At 35.5% G+C, this 27,425-nt stretch overlaps 1 protein-coding gene across 3 annotated transcripts in view; it reads right to left on the bottom strand.

The window, feature by feature from the left end:
- Window positions 1-516: 516 nt before the first annotated feature.
- Window positions 517-27,425, bottom strand: part of LOC125647498 (atrial natriuretic peptide receptor 1-like) — a 41,764-nt gene continuing 14,855 nt past the window's right edge. For 2 of the 3 annotated variants that reach the window (XM_048874182.2, XM_056140653.1), the window contains 7 exons: window positions 25,446-25,595; window positions 25,088-25,211; window positions 24,411-24,479; window positions 20,028-20,202; window positions 19,334-19,432; window positions 19,123-19,214; window positions 16,330-18,948 (listed from right to left, as the gene is read on the bottom strand). In XM_048874182.2, coding sequence (XP_048730139.2) covers window positions 18,889-18,948; window positions 19,123-19,214; window positions 19,334-19,432; window positions 20,028-20,202; window positions 24,411-24,479; window positions 25,088-25,211; window positions 25,446-25,595 — 769 coding nt within the window. In that variant the 3' untranslated portion in view covers window positions 16,330-18,888. Of the gene's footprint in view, window positions 727-2,158; window positions 2,329-16,329; window positions 18,949-19,122; window positions 19,215-19,325; window positions 19,433-20,027; window positions 20,203-24,410; window positions 24,480-25,087; window positions 25,212-25,445; window positions 25,596-27,425 lie in introns of those variants that run through there. The other variant, XM_056140654.1, reaches the window with a different exon arrangement.

Below are 27,425 nucleotides of genomic sequence, written 5' to 3'. Positions count from 1 at the left end.
ACAACATACAAATCAAATTCATAATTCGTCATCAAAAATAAAGAAATAATTGACGAGTCGACACGTCGTAAATGGGTTTCCGCGAATGTAAATACTAGTGTAGCGAACAGTATAAGAGGGAACTTATACTGCCTCGCTAGTGAGCTAGCTTTTCTAGTGATGTGGTAGAGTCTCTCTCTTGATCACACAAATTAAGCAACGGTGAGCGTGATCAACACTAGGCTGGGTGACCGCTACCCGTTACACTATATACTACATGTATACAATAATGTATGCTACAGATCTTGCAGGCGAACATTTATGGTTGATTACTACTAGAGATAGGACTGCTATCATAGCAATGTCTTACTGGCCTGAATTGAATGTGGAAATGTACTCCAATTGGTGACATTCATAATTACTAAGTAAATGAAGAATATGGACACAGCTTAATTAAGCAAATACCATTATTATTCCTGTTCATTTCCCTACTGACAACCACTTCTTTGGTAATGTATGCTAATTACTGAGATGTGGTTTATTGATACTGTCCACTTTTATTTTACAGGAACAAAGGATATTTTGCACATTGGTTAGGCATCGCAGCAACAGAAATTTGGACCGCATGATGTGCTCCGACAACCACTTTCCCCATATCTGTACATTGCCATCAGAGCTTTGCCAGTGACGTCAGGTTTTAGAGTTGTGTGACGATAGTAAAAATGAAATGTTTCAAAGCAGGTGGCCCTATAAATAGAAATAAAAAATACAATAGATTTTGTCCTGTCACGTTCTATAATACATGTCTAGAACCTGGAGAAACATGTATGGACTTTTTCTTCGGACACCTATGGTATATTGTCCAACTGTTCTTGTTCTTATATATAACTGTTGGCTGCAAACATTATGAACAGTGCATATGTTACGATTCTGTAACTTTTATATAAATAAATAGTATGGTATTTGCCACCCATCTAATATAGTACATACATGATATTGTTACCAGATATCATATTTTTATTTCATATTCATCATTGGGATTTTCTTTATACTGCGTATATGAAATCGCTACATTAACCAAGTGTAGTCCGAATTTACTCTGTTATACATACGCCGCGAAGTACAAAGGAAGCAAACTATTGTTGTAGAACATATGTTTGACAATCCATTAGCTTGCCTCATCATATAGTTAAAGTATATGTAGCTTTCGTCATAGTTGTTTGATGATTATTATTGTAATCAATTATCTTAAATTATGGCGCGATATTTACACCGGATACACTATTCCGTATTCCTCGGGCGTTTTCCGAATTATCGGAACTACTTCCTGTTAAATGTTCTTGAAGTATGGCGCCAAATACGATTATGTATGATGTCATCTGACAGCTGGGTGACGTACACAAAGTAAATTAATACGGAGACTTAGGAAATTTAGAGCAGACGTTGTCTCAGCACTTCAAAAGGAAGCAGCTTTCCACTTCAGACCATAGTATGGCTCTCCAAGAGATAGGAGTCGAGGAATACTGTTGAGTAAATGTCACTTTATACTTTGAAATTTTAATGGTCAACATATTGTATGTTTACCGATACCCATGAGTGGGATATTTCAAGTTATGCTGATTGCATATCTTTATTGACATTCAGTTTCAAGTATACCTGTTGTCCGTTATGAAATTGAATCAACACTTTTATAGTTGTTTATAAACTTTGGTCCCCAGCATTTTATGCCTGATTTACTTCAACATATTCTTTCAAGAATATGTTTCAACACTTATCTTATAATCGGTCATTAGCTTAGGGGATTGGGGGGTATATTTTTATTACAGGTAATCCATGCGAGGCGTTCCAGGAGGATCCAGTGCATTATATGTATTTTTGTATGCTAAATAAATTGTATAATTTCATAATTCATTCTGTTGTTTTCATTCAACGTACAGTAATAGGAGACCCACATGTTGTGTTTACTTAAGGAAAACTTAAGAACGCGACACATATAAGAATTATATACAACCCTTTGACGTTTTTTTTTTTTAAAAAGAGGCAACGTTAATCGTATTTTTTCCACACAAAGACATGGATTTATATAAGAAATCAAAATTATCACCATAATATATCTTTAAATCTTTCACTGAAGGTATACTCGTATATCAATTCGCCAAAAAAAAAAAATGACACCTACGTTGATGCTCCTTGTTGTCCATAAATAGCTTTCATGCCACCTATGGCATTTCTACAGATTGTTTCACAGCTTGGTTTCCCTGTACCACATTCTCTCCGTATCGCAGAAACAAACCCTCCGGGAGAACGCCCAGCACACGCAGCTTGTACAATCGCATCGGCGTCATACGCTAATAAGTACAACATATACTGACATAACTGTCATCAAAAGCTTCTGCATATATGGAAGAAATCAGTGACCTTGCTTGTAAACTAAGAAACTGTTATGGAATGGACAATTAGTTTCCTCTACAGACGGAAAATGTGAAACTTGAATTCTAACGAATAATACTAGACCGCGTGGCCAAAGGTATTGCTGACGTCATCACATTGTAAATAGCAGCTGCATGGGGGAAAAAGTTTAAATGAAATAAACATTATTTACTTACTATTTTATTGTGTTTTGTTGCAAATCCTTTCCAGATAGTAACTTGGTGTGATCTTGAAGGTACTGAAGCATATAAGCTACAAATGTATGTTTGAGAGAAGCCATTCCAAATTCTTGTCACTGCAGCCACTACGTCATTCCGGTTTTTCATATCATCAATCTCACGGGAAAGTTTGATTTTGATTCAACGCTAGACATTTTCAATGACATTAAAGTCTGGGGACTGTACAGGCCAGTTGAATTTTGGAATACCGGTTTCTTGTTTCCAAGTATTGGTCTGTCTAAATGAGTGGGGGTGGCGTACTTGAAAATAAATTGCTTATTTCCAAAAACTTTGACAACAGGTCACAAGTGATTATCCAACAATTCAATATACTTTGCTGAGTTTAGATTTCTATCAACAGGTACATGAACACCAATACCATCATAGGTAATACACCCCCAAAACATACAACTTACTTTGACGGGCATTTTGCGTTGGTTCAGACAGTAAGCAATTCCACTTCTCGGACGATTTTCTCCAAAAACTTATAGAGTTATTTTGTCCAATGACTACCCGTGTTTCGACTGAGAAAATAACTTTCTGGCACTGTTCAGGTTTTCAATGTCTTTTTCCTAATTCGTACCCTTGTTAATTCACATACCTGATATTACGACCTATGTTAACTGTGTTACGCTTCAGCAATGAAAATAAAATTTAAAGCGAGTAGAATTTTGATGACGATAGCCATGTTTATAGTTGCAATACTTTTGGCCACTCAGTGCAGTAGTCAGTCATGTAAACCTTTTTTATACTTCTAAATATTTACGAATATTTCTTTCTTCGGATAGACAAATCTGTACATACATTTTAAAGTGGTTACAATCAATGTTCATTCAAATTTCTTGAGCGCTTACATATGAACGTTATCAAATTTCCCAGAAGACCATGTTAAGATACAAACATGGCAAATCAAAGAAAGTAATCATGCTACAATCAGTACTGTAAATACAAACCTGTAGTTAAAGCAACTAAAAGACTAAAAATGATTATCTGTCTCATGGTAGCGATGTCAGTTTCTGTTTAGTGTTTTTGAACGTGTCAAAACTTATATACAGGAGGCATGAGCTGTCCTCATGGCTATCACCTGTCACAAGATTAATATGTATTGTGTTCGATCAGTAACGTGGCAAAAATGTCTATATTTCCGTAGGTAAGTTGATAAATCTTTTTTTTTTTAAATCTTCAACAGTATAATCAATAACAAATTATATCCCTGTCATAGATATAATATGTCCTTGTCATAGATATAAATGTTGTGTTTATCCAGGATAAATTGTAACTCAAGCCTATACGTTACAACTGAATGTAAAACTTATACGGTACCAATTTTGATGCACCAGATGCGCATTTCGACAAATAATGTCTCTTCAGTGATGCTCAACCGAAATGTTTGAAATCCGAAATAACTATGAAGTTTTAGAGCTAAATATAGCCAAAAACAGCGTGCCAAACAAGTGGAGCCAAATTTGTCCAAGGATAAGAGCTATGCATGAGGGAGATAATCCTTAATTTTGAAATGAATTTCTAAATTTTATAACAGCCATTAAATATACATCCGTATTTTCAAGCTAGTATCGAAGTACTTAGCTACTGGGCTGTATCATACAATAATAGCCTTTTGATGAAGTCAGTACGTTAAGAAAAAAGACGTCGACCAAGCTCAAAATGCGAGGTCGCTATGTTTTTCTCAGCTTTTCCGGTGAAGGGCTGCAAAATTTATTAGGCATATGGTCGGCTCTTACGGCCTTTGAAGGATCTTTCGCGTGCCACACCTGCTGTGATACAGGGCCTCGGTTTTGCAGTCTCATCCAAATGACCGCGGCGATTAGAGGGGAAGATTGAAACGCAAAGTAATGTGATGTACATTTTATCAAAAGTAAAATTCCTGTAGCAGAAAGGGTGCTAGAATGACGTTTCTGTGACATACCTTTGATTTGATAATAAGGTATCGGCATGTGTGGGTCGTATCGTATTTGTGACGTTAAATACCTTTTTGTACGTAGTCACGACGGAGCCGTTTCGATGATGTGGCGTTTTGTTCACTTCTACTGGGTATCTGCTGCATTCATGATTATTATGATCATACTAAAATCTTCTGTCAACATGTAGCCACGATCTCATTCACCATCTTCATCACCAATTTACGAAATTACGGCGACATATTCATATATAATAACACTCAACATCCAAAGTGTCGGATCTAATAGTAGATAGGGGGTGGTTGACGCTCTATGGGAACATACTTTTCTATTGCCACATATCACATTCAATAATTTTAATATGTAGACGTTTTGTTTGTTATCAGCTTTTGTAGTTTAGTTGTAGTTTTAGTTTCCTTTTCTATTTAGTTTTAGTTTTCTTTTCTATGTAAACATACTATCGTCCTGAGGAAGGGACAGGTTGTCCCGAAAATTTGACAATTCACTGTTGTTCGTGTCGTTGGTCATTTTTTGTGCTTTACACACACACACACACACACACACACACACACACACACACACACTATATATATATATATATATATATATATATATATATATATGGGAAAACTTTAATATCGATTTACATGTATTGTGCGAATTTTTCCAATGTTTTGGCGAACAAATTACATGTAAAACTATATTGACTCGCACGACATGAAATCGTCAGGGTAATTCTACTCCTCTAGATTCATAGGTTCAATCTTATATTTGATTGATGTTTCTTCAAATAATATATCTTAGCAACAAATAAATCCAATAAAATAAGTATGTTGCGGTAGTGATGATTTTGTTTTTATCAATTAGCACACATAGACCTGTTATCAACGTCAGAAAATTGCAATTTTCCTTAAACAGCTTTAATTATCAAAATTTCACAAAAAACTGGTTATAACAATTTCATGAAACTGTTTCTTTAAAATTATACAAAATGTTTGTGAAAAATATAGGAAATTTATCGCATAATGGACTTGATAAATAATTAAATCAAAACAGAGTTATTGCCCTTGGAGTCAATATTTTGAAACATGTAATTGATTATACTAATATAACTTAGACTTTTGTAATATTTTCTGATTTACAATAACTATCATGCATACGGCCTTTGCATAAATCTTATTAAATCATTGACTTTGCGAAATTTTATGACGTCCCAGGAGGGTGCGTTTGCATTGGCTGCGAGGTGCTTTCTTGTAAATATGGATTTTTCATCAGACAAATCGTGTTCGGGCCGACGTTGGTTCCCATTTCGTTCTATGTATATATACAGTATATATATTGGTCAGGGATAGAGTCGAGATTGTATGATACCGCCCCCTATACATATACATGACGTAAATGTGATGTGTTAAAACTGTCATGTTTGTGCTATGTATAAAAACACCGCTCCATGACGTACAGAAGATCGTGTTACGCAACTAAAGAGTATCAACTGCGCAAGCTCGTGTAACCCCAAACGCCAATGTGCAAGAATGGTACACATTTTAAGAGACGATCTCAAAAGGCAAATATAACAACACAACAATGAGATCTGATTATGTACAATTCAAAATAGCAATTGTATCATTATATTAAAAGAAACCGTATTTACCGCAAAATTTAAAAATATTTCAAGCAAAACTGTTCGCTGATTTGACACCATGTATTTTATTGATTTGAAATTGGATAACTTTCATGGACTTGCTAAATTTCAAAGTTGAATTATTGTTTTATACAAATGATGGGTTGATACTCACGGGCATACTGCCATTTAGTCAGGAGCGCATTAGTTATAAATTTGTGGTGTTCAACCCATCGATCATTGGTTTTGGGGCCAAGAGGGCTGTTCCAATTTTACATGTGTTACCTTTTGTCTTTAAGGTTGATCGATCCTCATGTGATGTCATAGGTTTTTGCAAAATCTTTATTCAATTAAATTTTGCACATGATTGAAATATATCTTTCAGAGGAATTTTATTCACTGAATAAAATAAAAATTTTGGTTAACTTTTGATACTGAAAAAGCTTTTATTTTCAATTATTTATAATTTTAAAAATGTTGTCAAGGACAATAACGCTTATGCTGGAATTTCCTCTACTGCATGTCTATGACACAATGATTTCCCTAATATCCACAATTAATTTTTATATGTCTATGAATTATCAGATTTCTTACACTGTTGACATTTAGAATTTGTCATTTCAACAAGTTTTTATTGATTTTCATCATTCTGTTTAACGAAAATGTGTGATTTTTTATGTTGATATATACTTTTGTTTTTGTATGTCTGACATCTTTAAAAGGGTGGCAACATACACATTTTCTTTGGTTATTGATTGGTTTAAACTATATTGAGTGGAAATTAATACAGTTTTTCCACTTTTAAAAATTAATATTGATAAGTCACATGAAGATCAACCCATCTTAAGGGCAACATCGTCGTAATACTATGATGAATATGAATCATGCTTTTTTGATATAGATAGAGAAACTAAGTATCTCTTTGTTGGTCCTGACAAAGCTTAAAGCACATGTAGGACAAATTGCAAAGAAATACAGGTTAGAAGAAACTGAATCTCTTCAATTATGATATTGTATGCGTCTTGTAGTGTTTTATTTCAGTGGCGAATCCAGAAAAAAACTTTTTGATATTAGGAAGGATTGTATCGTTATATTGTATTATATCATTTTGTATTATATTATATTCAGTGGTGGATCCAGACATTTTTCAAAGAGTTGTGGGGGGGGGGGGGCAAAGTCCGCCTCAAAATGAGCGAGGGGATCAAAACCCTAAAATGACCAAAGGGGGATTGCAACCCATGTAACCTCGAGATCCTTCACAAATTTTTACGCCGTGTATAACGTATCGGCAACTGGTTGCGGTAGAGCAGTCACCAGGGCACTTGCGTTACACCTGAGATATTTAAGGTTCGAATCTTGATCTCGAGGCCTCGGCAAACCTAGCAGGTAAAGACTGTTCCTTCTGTAAACACCCATCATAAGAATTGTAAGTCATGGGCTTTTCGGATAGAATTCTAAAAACAGAGGTCCCATATAAAACTGTAGATGTTGGAATGATTTAGAAACTTCAATACTACGGCCTTGAGCGCAATCCAGAGGTGAAAAATTCTCGAATTGGACGCAATATACCAGCAAAACAGATAGACGGAAAGAACTATTGTTAACTTAAAGCTGATATGAATTAATAAATATAGTATAATTCTATATGTCCGGCATATTTCTCTGCTAATCCGCCATATTAGTTGGAATTTCTATTGTTATATGTATCAGGGTTCGCATGGTATATAAGGGGACGAGCTTTGCTACGTTTCACTTCACATCAGTGTCTTCGATTTACCTGTGCAGGTAGCTTCGACAGGTAACACGTACATCTCCGATACTAATATGATATCAAGAAGAAATGAAATCACGTTTTGCAGGGCCGTAAATTACATGGAGGCGGAGGAGGCAGCTGCCTCCTCCAACTTTTGAGCCAAAAAAAATTAAAATTTAAAGTTCATTAGAATTTATGTTGTTTCCAATAACTAAGAACATGATACCTCCCTTAAAAAGCATTCCAAATCTTTCTTTTAGAATGAGTTAGTCAAGTAACATCTTAGAAGGCCCTAGAATCAAGGATTTTGCACGAAACGTGTTCAGTGTGCACAAAATGAGCAGCCCCCAGACCCCCGCCTAATTTCCTGCCTCCTCCAAATTGAAGGTTAATTTACGGCCCTGTTTTGGAACACCACTCAGTGCTCAAAATTATAATAAACATATCGTACAGTAGTAAATCATTCTAAATATATATATTTAGATAAATATATATAGAATGCCTTTTCTTTACGTGAACGTGCGTACATTTGCAGTAAATATGTCAAAACTATACAAAAATGCGGAGAAATATTTCATCTATTATCTATTGATAAAATGGAATAAGCAAAGGATATACAATCTATACCATTCACAATTACTTCAAGTAAAAGGCAAATACATAAATACTACTGTACTTATAAACATGGCATGTATGCTCGCCATGAAAACGCATCGAATGCGGACGACTATTTACGTCGAAAATACTCTATGTAGTAGTAAAACTCCCTTTATTTGCATAATCCATGAAACAAAACGATAAACTCCATTTGCATTCCAACAGTAAACAACATTGTCCATTGTACAGACTGCGACACACTTAGCCCGTGCCGATCAGCTATCTTCAATCAGGGGAAGTATCAGAGTAGAATATTTACCCTGTATTGTGCATGAATCCTTATACCATATGATTTACTGGTCAGAGTATTGCAGATTTATAAATCAGGAAATCATTTAGGTACATGTACATAAATTTGACTATACAACACTGTACGAGTGTATGGGATGAGAGAGAGAGAGAGAGAGAGAGAGAGAGAGAGAGCAACGAGAGAGATAACGACGAGAGAGAGAGAGAGAGAGAGAGAGAGAGAGAGCAACGAGAGAGATAACAACGAGAGAGAGAGAGAGAGAGAGAGAGAGAGAGAGAGAGAGAGAGAGAGAGACCGATGATCTTGTAATAATCGTGCTCTTATTAAGACAAATGATATCGTTAATTCAATAAAAGAGAACAGTACTAGTAACTCAATATTGCTCTCATTAATTGATAATACAGATTTATTTGATTCATTTAAAGCACGCAATAATTAAAAATTAAACATATTTTTAGATAATGTTATTTTCAATTGCTTCATTTTATGTTAATTTGGCGCTCAGTAGATCTTATATACATGTGTCTATGCCATTTTGCGTTATTACATTCTGCGTCGAACTCGACGCAAATTGTACTAATGCAAACTGTAATAATCAAGTTTATCATATTATGCGTCGTTATTAAACATCAAGGGGAGAGGACGAGAGTGTATGTCCCCCACATTTAATAACAATTAAATCCATTTTTTGTTATTTTGTAATGCAAATAAAAGATATATAGAGTGACAACCCCTCCCCTACTTACCCCAGCTTGAAAGTTCTGATATAATAGTAGAAGGCACACACCACCACCAATTAAGAAAATGAAGATATTATGAGGCGCTCATAGTAGAGGACTCTAACCACACCATCCCACCCCCAACGATTGAAGAAAATGAAGTGTAGGGGGAAATCATTGAGGTAGTCAAAGTAAAAGACTCTTTAATCCTTTACCCCCACATTAGGACTATGAACATCGGACAAAACATCTTGGTTTGTTTGGGTGTTTTGTTTTATTTTATTGCTGTTTTTGTTCATCTTTTTTTAATTATTATTTTGAATGGCAAGAAATTTTGAAGAATCCAATTTTCCATTCCCCCCCCCCCTTGTTGTAACCCCCCCCCCCCCCCCCCACGAAAAATGATGATACATGTCTGGTTATTACATATACATTTTGCTTTGCAACACATGCATGTATACTAATTGTATGGTGTAGAATTGAAGATATTTTAAGCGTAGGAACGTTATTCACGAATATATAGATATATAGAGTGACAACTCCTCCCCCAATTGCATGTATTCAGAAAAATCGCATGCATGCATTGCAGGACTATGGTATTTGTGTGTTTTAACGTTTCTGTAACATGTCATAATGATTACTTTCAGGCTTGAGTGTAATTTATTCATAAATATTTTCATTTCGTAGATCTGGCGCAATGGCCATACCGCTGTACGTAGAAATTTCAAATTCAAATGTATTCGATAAGATGTTAGTATGCATAAATCAGTAAAATTCGTGTTGAGGTTTTATTTGATATGATACAATGTCAATATACTGTAATACATTAGTAGGATATGCAGAAGGCAAAAGAATAAACATTTTCTTTTTTCATTAATTAGTATCAATATCTATATGAGCACCAATATCTATATGAGCACGCAAAAAAATTATATAATTTATATCCGGATTCATTTATACCGATTTAGATATCAATAAAAACAAAGCTGCATAGTTTGGGTGAGGGGTTTCTAATGAATCTGATGAAATTAAAAGAAGGAACATTTGCATTCAAACTAGATGTACTTCAAAATGAATTCATTTCTACTCTGACTGAAGCATGATTCTAAATTCGGGAACGAATCTTGCATACAAAATAATTAATAGGGGAACACATAAATTCGAGCTCCTTCGGAATTTAATGAAATGTAGATATGCACCTTTCTTTCAACACGAATTGATATGTTGTTTCAGGCACGTATATAGGGGGTTGGGGTGGGCAGGAAGGCTGGTCTGCTTTCCCCACTTTTTTGACAATTTACTTTTTTTCCCGTTATTCTAACACACAAAGTCAGTATTTTCTACATGCACAGTTCAAACTAATATTTTTTTTAATATCAATTTGTAATGAATTCAATTATAAGCATCAACTCCTGTAAGTTTCCAATATATTGTCAATCACAATTTTTAAATAGCTGGAAATTTTTAATGCTTGTAAGCTTACATTTATATAAGTGATCAATTTTCTTTCCTTCTGTAAAATGATATATTGTAAATCGAAGTAGGACGGCCGCTCTCTCTCTCTCTCTCTCTCTCTCTCTCTCTCTCAATGACTATGGACATACAGAGACCGTAAATGATTATGTGGTTCCAAAAGAGACAATACAACTGTATTTTCGTTAATTTATAGATTTCCTTTTATATGTGTCTTTGTGTAATCAACTGTTTATTATGGATTGCAAATGTTATACACGCATTTTCACACAGATGTATATTTTCGATCATTATTCCCTTATTTGTATATCCAAGTTTGTATATGATCATCGAGAAATTTTGAATTGTGCACGCAATTAATATATCCAAGAAGATATTAGATTCCCGATTTCTATAAACTGCAAAACCTCGACCAGACAAGCATTCAATACAGGAAAATTTTTCGTCTCTGACATCTCCCCTGATTGAAGACACCCTGTTTGGCACGGGCGAAGTGTGTCGCAGTCTGTATAATGAAATGAAAACGTGTTGTAAAGTTCTAACGAGATACAAATGGAGTTTATCATTTTGTTTCGTGGATTTATCAGAATAAAGAGAATCTAATATTTTCGGTAAGTGTACATCTCCGATACCTGTTGAATAGACGCCCGTATTTGATACGGGTTTTTTTTGGGGGGGGGGGGGCGAATATACCTTGTGCATTGCATATTACAGCTGTATTATGCATATGGCATGCACCTTTATTCTGCAAGAATTGATATAAATAATATATTCTATGCTCTTTGCCTATTCCATTCTATCAGTATGTAATTGGCAAATGATTTATCCGCATTTATTTTAATAGAAAATGCAAATACTTGCAACTATGCAAGAAAAGCTGGGGTTTTTTTTGTTGCGTTTTTGTCTAACTTATGCAAGGTGAAGATAACGAACAGTGATCAATCTCATAACTCCTATAAGCAATGCAAAATAGACAGTTGGGCAAACACGGACCCCTGGACACACCAGAGGTGGGATCAGGTGCCTAGGAGGAGTAAGCATCCCCTGTTGACCGGTCACACCCGCCGTGAGCCCTATATCCTGATCAGGTAAATGGAGTTATCCGCAGTCAAAATCAGTGTGCCAAGAACGGCTTAACAATTGGTATGAAACACGTCAGACAGCATTTGACCCAATGCGAGGTTGTATTGACGAACTAGATCGTTATAACGACCATAGAATTTGCGAAATGCTTATCTAAACTTTCAGAATGTTGCATTAGTATACAATCAATATTTTGTAATTTTGAGCAAAACATAATGTTTTAAAATGTGATTTTATTTGTTTCTCATTCCCTTTGTATTACTATCGGAGATGTGCACTGGTCGAGTCCACCTAGAAAATCACTCAGGTGTGACAATTTCATTTTGGGTATATACGGGTAGAGTAAATTAGGCGGATAAGATGAGAAAGGTGTACGTATTTATTAATTCATGTCAGCTTTAAAACAAGCAATACAAAATAGAGAGTTGGGCAAACACGGACCCCTGGATATACCAGAGGTAGGATCAGGTGCCTAGGAGGAATAAGCATCCCCTGTCGACCGATCACACCCGCCGTGAGCCCTTGATATAGTAAACGGAGTAATCCGAAGTCAAATCCGTGTGCCATCAACGGTCTAACAATCGTTATGAAACTCGTCAAACAGCATTTGACCCAATAATAGATTATATTGGCAAACTAGATCGTTATAACGACTATGAAATTTGCAAATTAATGAATTTAAACGAGACTGTTGAACCCCTGTAACATCAACTTCTTTGTCAGTAGCCTGACTCGATTTAAAAACTGATCTTACGCAAACAAGCTCTGGTGTATCGAATCAGTTGAGAGACATAAACACCATTTATGTTTATCAGCTTCTATTACCCAAACTCTGCTCACCGTAGCTCGTTTTTGCTGTCATAAAAAATCTGAACAAAGAATGATTGAGATTGAAAATTTGTCATTTATTACAATACCAAATGACGAAAGAAATCTTCAACATAAGATTTTGGGGGAAATCAGATAATACATTCTACATGAAAGTACCTGCAAAGCTAAATTACTCAAAGTCTGATTTCCCCCAAAGAAGACAAAATAACTTAAATAATGCTACGCTATAAGATGACAAATAAAAATTCATCAAAACAAACCCAGAGCAAAAAGATGGCGAACAAATAAGGCCAACCCAAATGATTAAAAGCCTATATAAAAAGATTGCATAGCACCGGAGTAAACCTCCATATTGAGGACGGAAAGTTGGGGTGGTGGAGGGTTGAATAAAATGAAAAAACTTTGATCCGCTTTACAATTTGTATTCACTGAATCCCATGTATATGAAAAGGCTAACGTGTGCAAAACACAAGCTATCGCGTGCCTATCCAAGCCATTGATTGGCTAACAAACTTGAGGCCCCCAACGGGGTAAAGTTATACGAGGTCCCCAATAGGGCAAATGACACATATATACGCTTTAAACATAAATGCTATTATGTTCCATAATATTGATTATTCAGGTGATAATGGAATATTGCTACATAAATATGGGAAGCTGACGATAGAGAAGCTGAAATCATCCCGTTTGTCATAAAGTTGAGTTGTTAGTTTACCGTTAATATTTATTTTCAATAAAATATCATGTCGAGCACATCAGGTGCGTAGCTTCGCTATACGCAACTGCGAACACATTATTTGCGAGAGAGAGAGAGAGAGAGAGAGAGAGAGAGAGAGAGATCTTTGTCATTGAAATATGTGTTTGTGCCTAAAATATAACTGCATTATATAGTGCCGGTTTATGATTTAATAAGCATCATCATGTCCATTCAATTAAATTTAAAGTCCTTTTAGAATTTCAACTCATTAAAGAAGTGTGGGCGTGATTCCATCATATCGAATATCACCTTAATGTACATCATACATGTACAAAGAGAAGACGGATAATGGTATTATTTGTTGTCGGCAACATTTATCATATGTACCAGTCGAAAACAAAGACAAAAATCCGATAAACAAATGTACAGTTAGTCCAACTTGGCAAGTACACACGGTGAGTTGGCATGATAACACACTTTAGAAACTACTTTTATCAATTATTTGGGCTTTGGAAATTGACATGAAACCCTGTTTCTATGTACAAAATACTAGGTTATTCCATTGGTAAAACCCAGGAGCTTCTCCGGGGTTACCACCATGGCCTTGCCTTGGACCCACTGGGGGCCTCCAGATCCCTTGCAATACTTTTAGTCACTTCGTTTTCTTTCTGGCTACGCGCCTGTACGTGTGTATATTATAATTAAGATTTAAATGGGGAATGACTTCGCACTACACCAATCGTCAATATTCACGCGAAACATCTTGAATTTATTTTTTCTTATTATTAATTGTTTGAATAATTGTATGCTGACATTCTTTGTTCATGCAGGAAATATCCAACCGTATTTAAATAAACATGTACAAAGGAAGAAACACAAATGGATGTCAAATGATTGTGTAGCACACACAATGAATGAAAATAAGAGGAGTTCCTCATTGACAATATCTTCGTGGTCTTTGGTGATCAGGTCTTCCAACAGTCTGTTGGAATTCCCATGGGCACAAATTGTGCTCCTTTGTTAGCTGACCTGTTTGTATATTCATATGAAGCAGAATTTATTCAAAAACTTATACACGAGAAGAAGAAAAATCTGGCTGTGGCCTTCAATTGGACATTTCGATATATCGACGACGTTTTGTCTATCAACAATGATAACTTTCATTCATATGTCGATTCGATATATCCCTGTGAGCTCGAAATAAAAGACACCACAGAGTCGTCCACTTCTGCTTCATACTTAGATATTTTATTGAAAGTAGACATTAACGGCAAACTGAAAACTCAATTGTATGACAAACGTGATGATTTCAGCTTATGTAGCAATATTCCATTATCACCTGCATATGGTGTTTATATCTCTCAACTGATTCGATATGCAAGAGCTTGTTCTGCGTATAGTCAGTTTTTAAATCGAGGTAAGCTACTGACAAACAATTGATGGTACAGGGTTTCAACAGTCACGATTGAAGTCAGTATTTCGCAAATTCTATGGTCGTTATAACGATCTAGTTCGTCAATACAACATATCACTGGGTCAAATGCTGTCTGACATGTTTCATACCGATTGTTAGGCCGTTCTTGGCACACTGATTTTGACTACGGATAGCTCCGCTTACCTGTTCAGGATATAGGGCTCACGGCGGGTGTGACCGGTCGACAGGGGATGCTTACTCCTCCTAGGCACCTGATCCCACCTCTGGTGTGTCCAAGGGTCCGTGTTTGCTCAGCTATCTATTTTGTATTGCTTATAGGAGTTATGAGATTGATCACTGTTCGTTATCTTCACCTTTCATGATATTGGAAATGAAACTGCAGATCCGTTATTTAGATTGATAGTTATTTTGTTCGAGTTTCAGTTTCATTTTAGTGCCACGTTTATCACCGTCTTCGTGACGTCATCGTCAGCAGAACTATAAATAGCAGTGTTCAATTTTCACATACGTACGTACACTGTACGGTACACATAGAACACAACATAAGGACTGGAATACGTGGACCATAGGCATGTGTTTCTAACAGAAAATTGATATATTCTAGGTTGAAGTTGACCCCCCCCCCCCCCCCATCCCCGCGGTTGATTAGTTTTGAAAACAAAATGTTGTTTTTTGCCATTTTGCGATCTTCAACACCCCACCCTCATCTCTTGGGCGGAAAAGATAGAAACTTGGATTGCAACCATCACCACCCTTTGAAAATGTTCTGAACTGCCACTGAATGATATATTGATTGATTGAATATTGTTTAACGTCCCTCTCAAGAATATTTCACTCACATGGAGACGTCACCACTGCCGGTGAAGGGCTACAAAATTTCGGCCTATACTCGGCGCTCATGGCATTTGAACAGGAAGGGATCTTTATCGTGCCACACCTGCTGTGACATGGTACCTCGGTTTTTGCGGTCTCATCCGAAGGACCGCCCATTTAGTCGCCTTCTACGACAAGCAAGGGGTACTGAGGACCTATTCTAACCCGGATCCCCATGGGATCTGAATGATAAAAATCTGATAACAAAATATTGATGCTTTACAAGCTTGAATGTCGTTTTTCATTCCCAAAGCTCATAAATGATGCCTATTTTAAGAAATGAACAACAATATATTACTTCCTTTGTTAAGCGTTGCTGAGGTGAATATGCTGTCATGTAAAGTTATATGTACAAATGAATAAATTAGACTCCATAACATTAATTGGTTTTATTAATACTGTAACACTTAAAACTGTTCAAGAACTTTTTGTATAATTATCTTGGTTATGAAACATGGCTAATTCTTGTTACATAAGCACAGTTTTCTCCCCATGAGTACGGTCACGTCCCCTTTTAGGTCGTACAATGTGTAGGTAAGGCCGCATCATCAAGCTTCGATATGCAATAAAGTGGCCTTTTCTGTCAAGCTTTTCTCAATTTGACGGAAAAAGCTGAGCGATGTTCCGATTGCCTCCGTACACTTGTGTATACACAATCTGACTTTCCCCGAAGCATCTGGTTTAATCTTGCTTATATATTTTCTGCGTGGACCTCAGGGTCCACGCAATGAAACCCATACCAAGAAAAATACTCTCAATATCTGTGTAGTGCACACGTACTTATATGTTGAAATTCACACGGGCCTCTCACGCTTTTAAAACAAATTCCCTTATTCTGATATCATTGATGATTCAAAATTATAAATTTTTAATCCTTATTCTACCGTAACGGTCAATTTGACCGGTGGCGCGTAAAAACAGGACTACACAATAGGAGTGCTCTAAATCGAATTCAAAGTAAATGCGTGCTATGCTTTTATCACACAAGTTAAAGCACAGTCGCTCATCTGATATACTAAAATTTGATAAAAGGTATTACAGAATTATAAAAATTAACGAAATGGAGAAAGTCTAATGAATTGAAAACGGGTAGTTCCCATAGTGTACCTCCTATAAGAAAAAACTTATATTTTGAAACGGTTCCCACAATAAGATTTGGACAATATTTTAATTCATTTTGTCTGTTTTTATATTAGCCAGGTACGAACGCCCATTAAGCTCATTTTCGTAGCTGAATAAAAAGAAGTTTTGTGTTATAACGCGAAACTTTCGCGTTCTGACGCACAACTTTCGCGAATTAACGCAAAAAGTTAGCGTTTTAACGCGCAACTTTCGCGAATTAACGCGAAACTTTTGCAAAAAAACGCGTAACTTTCAAGTTATAACGTGTAACTTTCGCGCTATAACGCGAAATTTTCGCGTTATAACGCCTAACTTTCAGGAATTAACATGAAACTTTTGCGAATAAAAGCGTAACTTACGCGTTATAACGTGAAACATTCTATATGAATACAGTAAGGTAAGATAGGAATCCGTGATTAGTACAATGAACAAAGACTGACGTTTATGCATTTACATGTATAAGTAACCTTGAAATAAAGAACTTTATACACACGCCTACATTTTACACACGCACATTTCAGAATTTTTGATACAAATGCTATTAAAGTTTTATGAATGCAAAGTAAAATTCATATTTGTAATTGATTAATACCAGTGTTGCTTAGCTAACAACAGCTTTTGATACGGGGGTATACAATTTTGTTTATTGAAATCAAGCATTAAAATGTCACAGAATTTCAACGAACTATCAACCACTAAATCTCTGAATCTATATTTGCTTTTGATTCATTTGATATCCTAAAAAAAAAACCCAATAATGTCTCTAGAAAGCATTTGGTGACCTAATTTCTTCCAATAAAAGATGAATCCACACTCTTCAAATGTTATGTCCCTTGGCTGTCACCTTTTGGAAAACCCCATGGAATTCTCACAGGAACCTTTGTAACTTTTATATATTGTAATTTTGTGGTTTTAACATTATTCATTGTCTTGAAATACCTCTCCTATTTGACAATTAATAACACAAAATATGTACAATAGAATAAAAGGTCAATAAAATGATCTTAAAGCAGTCAAATTATATTAAGAGATATGCATATACAAAATTACAAAGTACAGCTGGACAAGTCTATAGTTTTTTGCATTGTAATGAACAAATTATTTCATGCTACTTTTTTATCATAGAGCGCAATCAATTCATAAATTCGTGTTACGCTTTATAACTTAAAAGGTTTGCTTTAATTTGCGAAAGTTTCGCGTTATAACGCAAAGGTTACGCGTTTATTTGCAAAAGTTACGCGTAAAATCGCGAAAGCTAAGCGTTATAACGCGAAAGGTTTGCGTTAATTCACGAAAGTTTGTGTTAATTTGCGAAAGCTATGCGTTAAATAACGCGAAAGTTTTGTGTTAACTCGCGAAAGCTACGTGTTGAATAAAGCGAAATTTTCACTTTAATTCGCAAAAGTTCCGCGTAATAACGCGTAAAACATTTTTTTTCATCTACGAAAATGAGCTCAATGGGCTTTCTTAGCTAGGCAGTGATACAACTTTTTCATGTATAATGTCAAAAAATGGAGAGTAATAATTCCACAATTCATTACATGTACCTGGTATATGAAAATGTAATTCCAATTATTGTTATAGATAGTGAAATTGATATTACGTATCATTATATCCATTATGTGATGCTATATAACCTCAAACTTATCTAAATAGCAGGTGTACAAATATCATACTAAACAACAGAGAATCCTGTCTTCTAGTACAAATGTCATTACAGAAATTCAACTGTTCCAGTAACAATTAGTTCAAGGATTACAAATGTAGCACATTGATAAATATTGTTTAAAAATTCTGATGAAACAGACAATTAAGACAAGAAAAAGTACTAATTCAAACGCAACTCGTCTCTGCAATTCAACCAATATGTCTTCATAACACCCTTTCCCTACAATAAAACCATGTATAATCAATTCAGCATTAAATACTGTTTTCATCCAATTGCTCATGAATCTGTTCATCAACGTCTGATATATAACAATTAAGAGTGGTTTTATTTAGCTTCTTAAGATATTACCGATATGATTCAAAGTCTCTATAAATAATCATAGACTAATGTTACCTTCACCGATATTTCTTCCCTCTGTTCCAAGTCAAAGTCTTCATTGTCAAGAAGAAGATTTCGGGTTGATTCACTCACATGAATTTTCATTGCTAGATATAGATGTGGACAACGCTATATGTTATTATACTTTGTATCAAAATTACTCTATCTAATATCGTCAAATGAAGCGACACTAGAAGAATCATTCCAGCAATTGTTTGATGCTTACCCTCTCCGTTTGACTCCATCCGCGAGGCAGTGTTCACTGTATCACCAAACAGACAATATCGGGGCATTTTTCGCCCCACAACACCGGCACATACAGGACCTGTGTAATAGAAATATGTCTGAAAAGGTTAGCAATAGTTTTGACCACGACAAACAGGACATGATCAAGTACGAATTGATCGATGAAGGAATGAGTTACCGCTACACACAATACCTAACTACCTCCTATCTAAACAAGAATCAGACCTTGTTTAGCAATTAAACCATTAGGATTATTGAACCGCATAGCAAGTTCATGTTGATATACAAAAACTTTCTAAGATTGTGTTCTTATGAAGCAAAGATACTACATGCACATTATTAAGTGGCCAAAAACAAAGCAATCGAAACGTCAGATTATTTTTTTTAATATTTACTTTCAATCCATATACACGCATATATAAATTTTACCTAGCTCAAATCTCTACAATTTTGCATATGTATCTTGAAAACATTTTGGAACATTAGTAGATATCAATCTTGTGTCCACCGAAATCCTTAACACGGATTATATAACCTCTCCAAAATTAAACGATGCTCTTTTGTTCATACTGCATTCCAGTTAAATTTGATGAAAGAAATTCAATCAATCATAAGGATAGAATTGTAACAACTCCGTTACGTTCATATAAGATGATACTACAACAAAGATCTACCTGAATGTAGCCCTATTCGAGCACGCAGCTTCACGTCTGGTCTGTGGCGTATCTTGAATATTTTGACATTATCCAATATGGCAGTCGACATTTTGGCAATTTCTACCACATGTCGGTCTCCGTTCCGTACTGGTAGACCGGACACGACCATGTAAGCATCTCCAATGGTTTCTACCTGAAGATGAATTCTCATTTACAAATTAATTTTGTGTGAAAATATATTCTAGATGGGACTGTGTCATGTAATTGCTCTTTGCACATCATACATACGGCTGTTTTTTATAGGTCACGTTCAGGTGTTATTGCAATTGGTCAGCGTCCGTCGTTGTGTGTCGTTTGTTAACAATTGAACGTTTTTAACTTCTTGAAAACTACCATTCCAATTCTGTTTTAAATTTAGTATGAAATATCTTTGGGACAAGGGAGACATAAATTGTAAATTTCAGGATTTCTGCAAACCCTGAAGCAGGTCAAGAACTGTCAAAAATTGACCAATTTTTAAAGACCGGCACATCTGCAAGAAAAACTAAATGCATAATCCTGTAGAGCAAGAAGGTCTCTACCGAAAATTGTAAATTTCATGATGCCCGGAATATATGTTCTGACCCCATGGTGGGACCAAATTTGGTATGAAGTGTTTATGTGTAAAACATTTAAAAAACAAATAATATCTTCTTCAATGCTACTAGATTGAAAGTAAATGGATATTTAGAAGGAGCAGGTAGTCCTTTACCAAAATGTGTGTAAATTTCATGATCCCAGGGGTAGGTGTTTGATACCAGGGTTTGGCCAAAATGGTCATAGTAATTAAATGTGTTAATAATTAAACATGTTTAACTAGATAACTACCATCCCAATTATTTTCATATTTGGTATGAAGCATCTTTAGTACGAGGGGGGTATAAATTGTAAATATTATGACTCCTGCAACCTCTGGGACAAGCATGCAAGTACTGCCAACTATATTGACCAATTCTCAATAATATTCTCTGCAACCGTATATATGTAAGAACAACTAAATACATAAACATGTAGATCAGGAAGGCTTAAACCAAAATTGTAAATTTCATGATTCTCGAGGTAGTTCTGACTCGAAGTCGGGGCCAAAAATTGGTATTTAGCGTTTATGTGTAAAACATTTAAATAACATCTTCTTTAATACTGAGGAGTAGATGGTCCTTTATCTAAATTGTATATTTCATGATAACAGGGATATGGGTTTTGGTACCAGGGTGGTGTCAAAATGGTCATAGTGATTACATGTGTATGTTAACAATTGAACATATTTAACTTCTTGATAACTACCATTGTAATTCTTTTCAAAGTTGGTATGAAGCATCTTTGGAAAAGGGGGGTATAAATTGTAAATTTCATGACTTCTGCACCTCGGGACCTGACTCCAGGGCGGGTACTAAATTGAAAGTAAATGTATATTTAAAAGGAAGCCAGTAGTCCTTTATCAAAATTGTAAATTTCATGAACCCAAAGGTACGGGGTTTGGTTCCAGGGTAGGGCCAAACATTATTATAGTGATTACTCTGTCATTTGAAAGATTTCTTCAATTTCGCTGATACTGCATAAAAACTAACTGCTTATTTAGAAAATGTAGAAAGGAACGTATTAAAATTATAAATTTCATACCTCCATGGTTCTAACTCTATAGAGCTGGTCCAAATAGTCATATAGTGTCAATATAACATTGATACCAGATCCATCAAGAACAAGAGGCCCATTGGCCACATCGCTCACCTGAGTCACCTTGGCCCATATCTGAAGACTTTCCATATATATTTGCATGTAAAACCTTAGTCCCTATTATGGTCCAAACTACACTTTGCAAACTTGAATCTACACTATGTCAGAAAGCTTTCATGTAAATGTCAACTTCTTTGGCCCAATGGTTCTTGAGAACAAGATTTTTAAAGCTTTTTCCTATATTTGTATGTAAAACTTTGACACCCCCCCACTTGTGGCCCCATCCTACCCCCTGGGGGCCATGATTTGAACAAACTTGAATCTGCACTATGTCAGAAAGTTTTCTTGTAAATATCAGCTGTTCTGACTCAGTGGTTATTGAGAAAAAGATTTTAACTATATATTTGTATGTAAAACTTTGATCCCCCTTGTGACACCATCCTACCCCCGGGGGCCATGATTTGAACAAACTTGAATCTGCACTATGTCAGAAAGTTTTCATGTAAAAATCAGCTTTTCTGGCTCAGTGGTTCTTGAGAAGAAGATTTTTCCTATACATTTGTATGTAAAACTTTGATCCCCCTTGTGGCCCCGGGCATCCAACCCCAGAGCCCATGATTTGAACAAACTTGAATCTGCATTATGTCAGGAAGCTTTAATGTAAATCTCAGCTTTTCTGGCTTAGTGGTTCTTGAGAAGAAGATTTTTAAAGTTTTTCCCTATATATTTGTATGTAAAACTTTGATCCCCTCTTGTGGCCCCATCCTACCCCCGGGGGCCATGATTTGAACAAACTTGAATTTGCACTATGTCAGAAAGTTTTCATGTAAAAATCAGCTTTTCTGGCTCAGTGGTTCTTGAGAAGAAGATTTTTCCTATACATTTGTATGTAAAACTTTGATCCCCCTTGTGGCCCCGGGCATCCAACCCCAGAGCCCATGATTTGAACAAACTTGAATCTGCATTATGTCAGGAAGCTTTAATGTAAATCTCAGCTTTTCTGGCTTAGTGGTTCTTGAGAAGAAGATTTTTAAAGTTTTTCCCTATATATTTGTATGTAAAACTTTGATCCCCTCTTGTGGCCCCATCCTACCCCCGGGGGCCATGATTTGAACAAACTTGAATTTGCACTATGTCAGAAAGTTTTCATGTAAAAATCAGCTTTTCTGGCTCAGTGGTTCTTGAGAAGAAGATTTTTAAAGATTTTTCCTATATATTTGTATGTAAAACTTTGATCCCCTATTGTGGCCCCATCCAACCCCCGGGGCCCATGATTTGAACAAACTTGAATCTGCATTATGTCAGGAAGCTTTCAGGTAAATTTCAGTTCTTCTGGCCCAGTGGTTCTTGAGAAGATTTTTAAATGACCCCCCCCCTATTTTTGCATTTTTGTGATTATCTCCCCTTTGAAAGGGACATGGCCCTTCATTTGAACAAACTTGAAAGCCCTTCACCCAAGGATGCTTTTGGCCATGTTTGGTTGAAATTGGTCCAGTGGTTCTGGAGAAGAAGTCGAAAATGTGAAAAGTTTAACAGACAGACGACGACAAAAAGCGATCAGAAAAGCTCATTTGAACCTTCGGTTCAGGTGAGCTAAAATGAAAACGATTTGCCATTCCCCCATTCAGAAACGAATTCATGAGAGATGGTGTATCCAAAAAAAAAAAAAAAAAAAAAGTTCATAAGATACACAGCTAAACAATATGTAATTTATCTCGCATTCTGTTAGTATTCTTGTCTTGCATTCTATTGATATTCTTGTCTCGCATTCTGTTAGTATTCTTGTCTCACATTCTGTTAGTATTCTTGTCTTGCATTCTATTAATATTCTTGTCTCGCATTCTGTTAGTATTCTTGTCTCACATTCTGTTAGTATTCTTGTCTTGCATTCTATTAATATTCTTGTCTCGCATTCTATTAGTATTCTTGTCTCACATTCTATTAATATTCTTGTCTCGCATTCTGTTAGTATTCTTGTCTCGCATTCTGTTAGTATTCTTGTCTTGCATTCTATTGATATTCTTGTCTCGCATTCTGTTAGTATTCTTGTCTCACATTCTATTAATATTCTTGTCTCGCATTCTGTTAGTATTCTTGTCTCGCATTCTGTTAGTATTCTTGTCTCGCATTCTATTAATATTCTTGTCTCGCATTCTATTAGTATTCTTGTCTCGCATTCTGTTAGTATTCTTGTCTCGCATTCTGTTAGTATTCTTGTCTCATATTCTGTTAGTATTCTTGTCTCGCATTCTGTTAGTATTCTTGTCTCACATTCTGTTAGTATTCTTGTCTCATATTCTGTTAGTATTCTTGTCTCACATTCTATTAATATTCTTGTCTCACATTCTGTTAGTATTCTTGTCTCACATTCAGTTAGTATTCTCGTCTCGCATTCTGTTAGTATTCTTGTGAAAATCCATTATTATTCGACAAGAGGAAGAGTCAGAACAGAGGTCTTTTTTTATTTTATGGATTCAAATGGTATTGTGATACGTTGTTAATTCCGTCCTATCTAATTTAAACTCCATCGTAGTGTTAAATGTAACAGTCGTACGCAAACAAAGTGAATTTGGCTCGGAAATATATACATATGTGCTGCTCATCTTATAATTTCACTGAAGTCTGACAAGAATTAATCGTTTTCATTACAAGGTTTTCATCCTACACCTTTAAGTATATTTTACATACCTTATAGACGTCGAAATGGTCAATGATCTTGTCAAAACAGGTGTAAAGATCATTCAGTAGGTCCACCACCTGTAATGAAATATTTTAACCGCTATTTTACCGTTCAAATGCAAAATGCAAAACACTTTCCTTTGAATTGATATTACAAGTACTAAAAATTACTACTAGTTACCAATAAGACATAATAAAGGAAAAAGAAAATAGGATCAACTCCAGTATACGGACAAATCGTTCATTCTAGTGTAAAACTTATACGGTACCAATTTTGATGCACCAGATGCGCATTTCGACAATCAATGTCTCTTCAGTGATGCTCAACCGAAATGTTTGAAATCCGAAATAACTATGAAGTTTTAGAGCTAAATATAGCCAAAAACAGCGTGTCAAAAAAGTGGAGCCAAATTCGTCCAAGGATAAGAGCTATGCATGAGGGAGATAATCCTTAATTTTGAAATGAATTTCTAAATTTTATAACAGCAATTAAATATACATCCGCATTTTCAAGCTAGTAACGAAGTACTTAGCTACTGGGCTGTAGCATTAAGCAGTAATTTGGCCCATGTAGTAGTGTTGGTAATCCGCCTTTGTTAACTTCAGAAATTTACAGATGAATTCCTACCATAAATGCTTTGTACAGAATTTCTACATGACATGACGCAATGTCATTTATCAAATACCTGCATAGGGGTACTTTCAGAAGAGATGGATGTAAATCCTACAATGTCACTGAAGTATATTGTGACACAACCAAACGCCTCTGGATCCACCATTCGACCGTTCCGTAGTTCATCAGCCACAGACCTGTACAAAGGCAAATATTGCTGATTTAAGCAAGATAGAGTTTCAGAATGTTAATAACAACATTTTAACAAGGATTGAAGAAAAAAGCCTTGTTTTTTCGTTGGAACGTACTCATTGTACGACATGAAACTATTTTTCGAGAACAAAGATACATGTAAGCTTGCGTTTCACAGGTTATAATTTATATTCTGATCCGCACATATTGTTAAACAAACAAGAGATGAAACTTTCTACCTTGGAAGGACTTGGTAAAGTAGTTCCTCTGATCTCTTTTTCTCCTCCAAAAATGCCTGCGTTCTCTCATCTACCAAGTCTTCGAGATTATTAGCATATTCTTCCATCCGAGAGAGGAGATTATCCAAGAACTTATCGCCCGTTTTATCCCTTAGATAAAATATTACAACGAATAATTGAAAATGAATGTTTCGTCTATGGGGTGTTGCAATTTCCATTTATCAAATGAAATGAACAGACAACTCTACCCTACTTTACATTCTTTAGCACTCCACAGGTAAGGGTGAGTGTGCTCTACTGACAACTATAGTATAGTGATGAATGTAGAGAAATGTCTCAAATATGTCTTGTCGTTTACTCCAGAGGTCCGTAATGACAAAGAATTATATCATGTAGAGTGAGTACAAATTCTACTATAGACTTTTACAAAATGGCTGCAATATTCCCAAAACGGTGTTAAACCCCAAACAAGCAATCGAATTTTTATCTCCTATCATTGGAAAGTATAGGATTTCTAAAATGTTTTTCTCGGGAAGACCAGGTGCTATCTTTAATTTAGTAGTAGTGATTTCATTATTGCTTGAGTCAATGAGTGGCATGTCATGCAGAAGTTTATTGCCAACAAGAATTTGTTTTAGTCAAATTGTGTATTGGGCCTCCAGAAGGAGGGGTGTTTGAATCATTACAAGTAAGTTGTACATAGAATTTACTTGTTTATTTTCATAAGATATATAAATTTTAAACATTCCATAAGGAAGAATTAAGAAAATAAGTTCCTCTTTCTAATAGCATCCTATACCCCTACCTTGTTTCATATCATTATGAACTTTATTACACCAATTTTGTTGAATGAAAACAGTTCCAAAATTTAAGGTATGATCACCATCACGTGACTTATAAAAATAATGGTTCATAGTAGAAAAACAGCTGTTTTATAAATATATTGAAATAAATTGTGGTTATCAAGAAATCATTGTACAATGAACATACAATAGAGAAATACCAGCATAAAAGTTATTGCCCTTGACAACATTTGCAGTATAGATCATATATTTTCAATTTCAAACGGTTTAACTTTTTTGGTGAATTTGGGCAATCCATATCTACATGTGTTTCTTACTGTGTGAGAATAAGTATTATTTTATAAAATACACTGAAAATCTGCTTTTCACTGAAATCTTAAGGTGGGGCATTGATGTTATAAAGAAATAATGCTTCCGATATTCAGTACCAATACGCTGTCCACTTCAAAGTAATACACGGCGGGTGTGACCGGTCAACAGGGGATGCTTACTCCTCCTAGGCACCTGATCCCACCTCTGGTGTGTCCAGGGGTCCGTGTTTGCCCAACTATCTATTTTGTATTGCTTATAGGAGTTATGAGATTGATCACTGTTCGTTATCTTCACCTTGCACTGTACTTGTAAGAAAAATAGAATCAAACAGTCATACTTTCCATATACAGTTTTTAAAAACACTCTCTTCTTTGAGGAGTGTTTCATTAAAACAATATGGTATGAATACGTCAGGCGTATGATAGACCGTGATGTCGGTTTACTGTTCAAGGTTGTTTCTAAAGAAGGCAAGTTTTGTCAAAAACGCTATACTTTCTCATCCTTACGTCACAAAGAGGCTTCTTTTGTACGGAAAGTTATTCGGGATATAAAAACATAACTTTAAATTATACAAAATATAGATCTGATGTGAGGAATAAATGTCTTGGTTGTAATTATCATGGGTGTATATGAATGATAGAAGCATGGGGGTAATTGCTAATCAGCGAATCCAAACACATCCCAGATATTTATTTCTTAATTATCAATATAAAACCATCTGAGAACATCCGTAATAAAAACACTTTAGTAAATCATAGTTAACTATAGGTATCTGTAGTAGTAATACGAAAGCCCATTGAGCCCATTTTCATAGCTCAAAAGGGGAGGGGGAATCGCGTCATAACGCGTAACTTTCGCGAATGAA

Source organism: Ostrea edulis, chromosome 6 (assembly GCF_947568905.1).
Source record: "Ostrea edulis chromosome 6, xbOstEdul1.1, whole genome shotgun sequence".
Classification (NCBI taxonomy): domain Eukaryota; kingdom Metazoa; phylum Mollusca; class Bivalvia; order Ostreida; family Ostreidae; genus Ostrea; species Ostrea edulis.
Note: the sequence above shows the minus strand (reverse complement) of the source record. Positions and strands in the feature narration are given on the sequence as shown.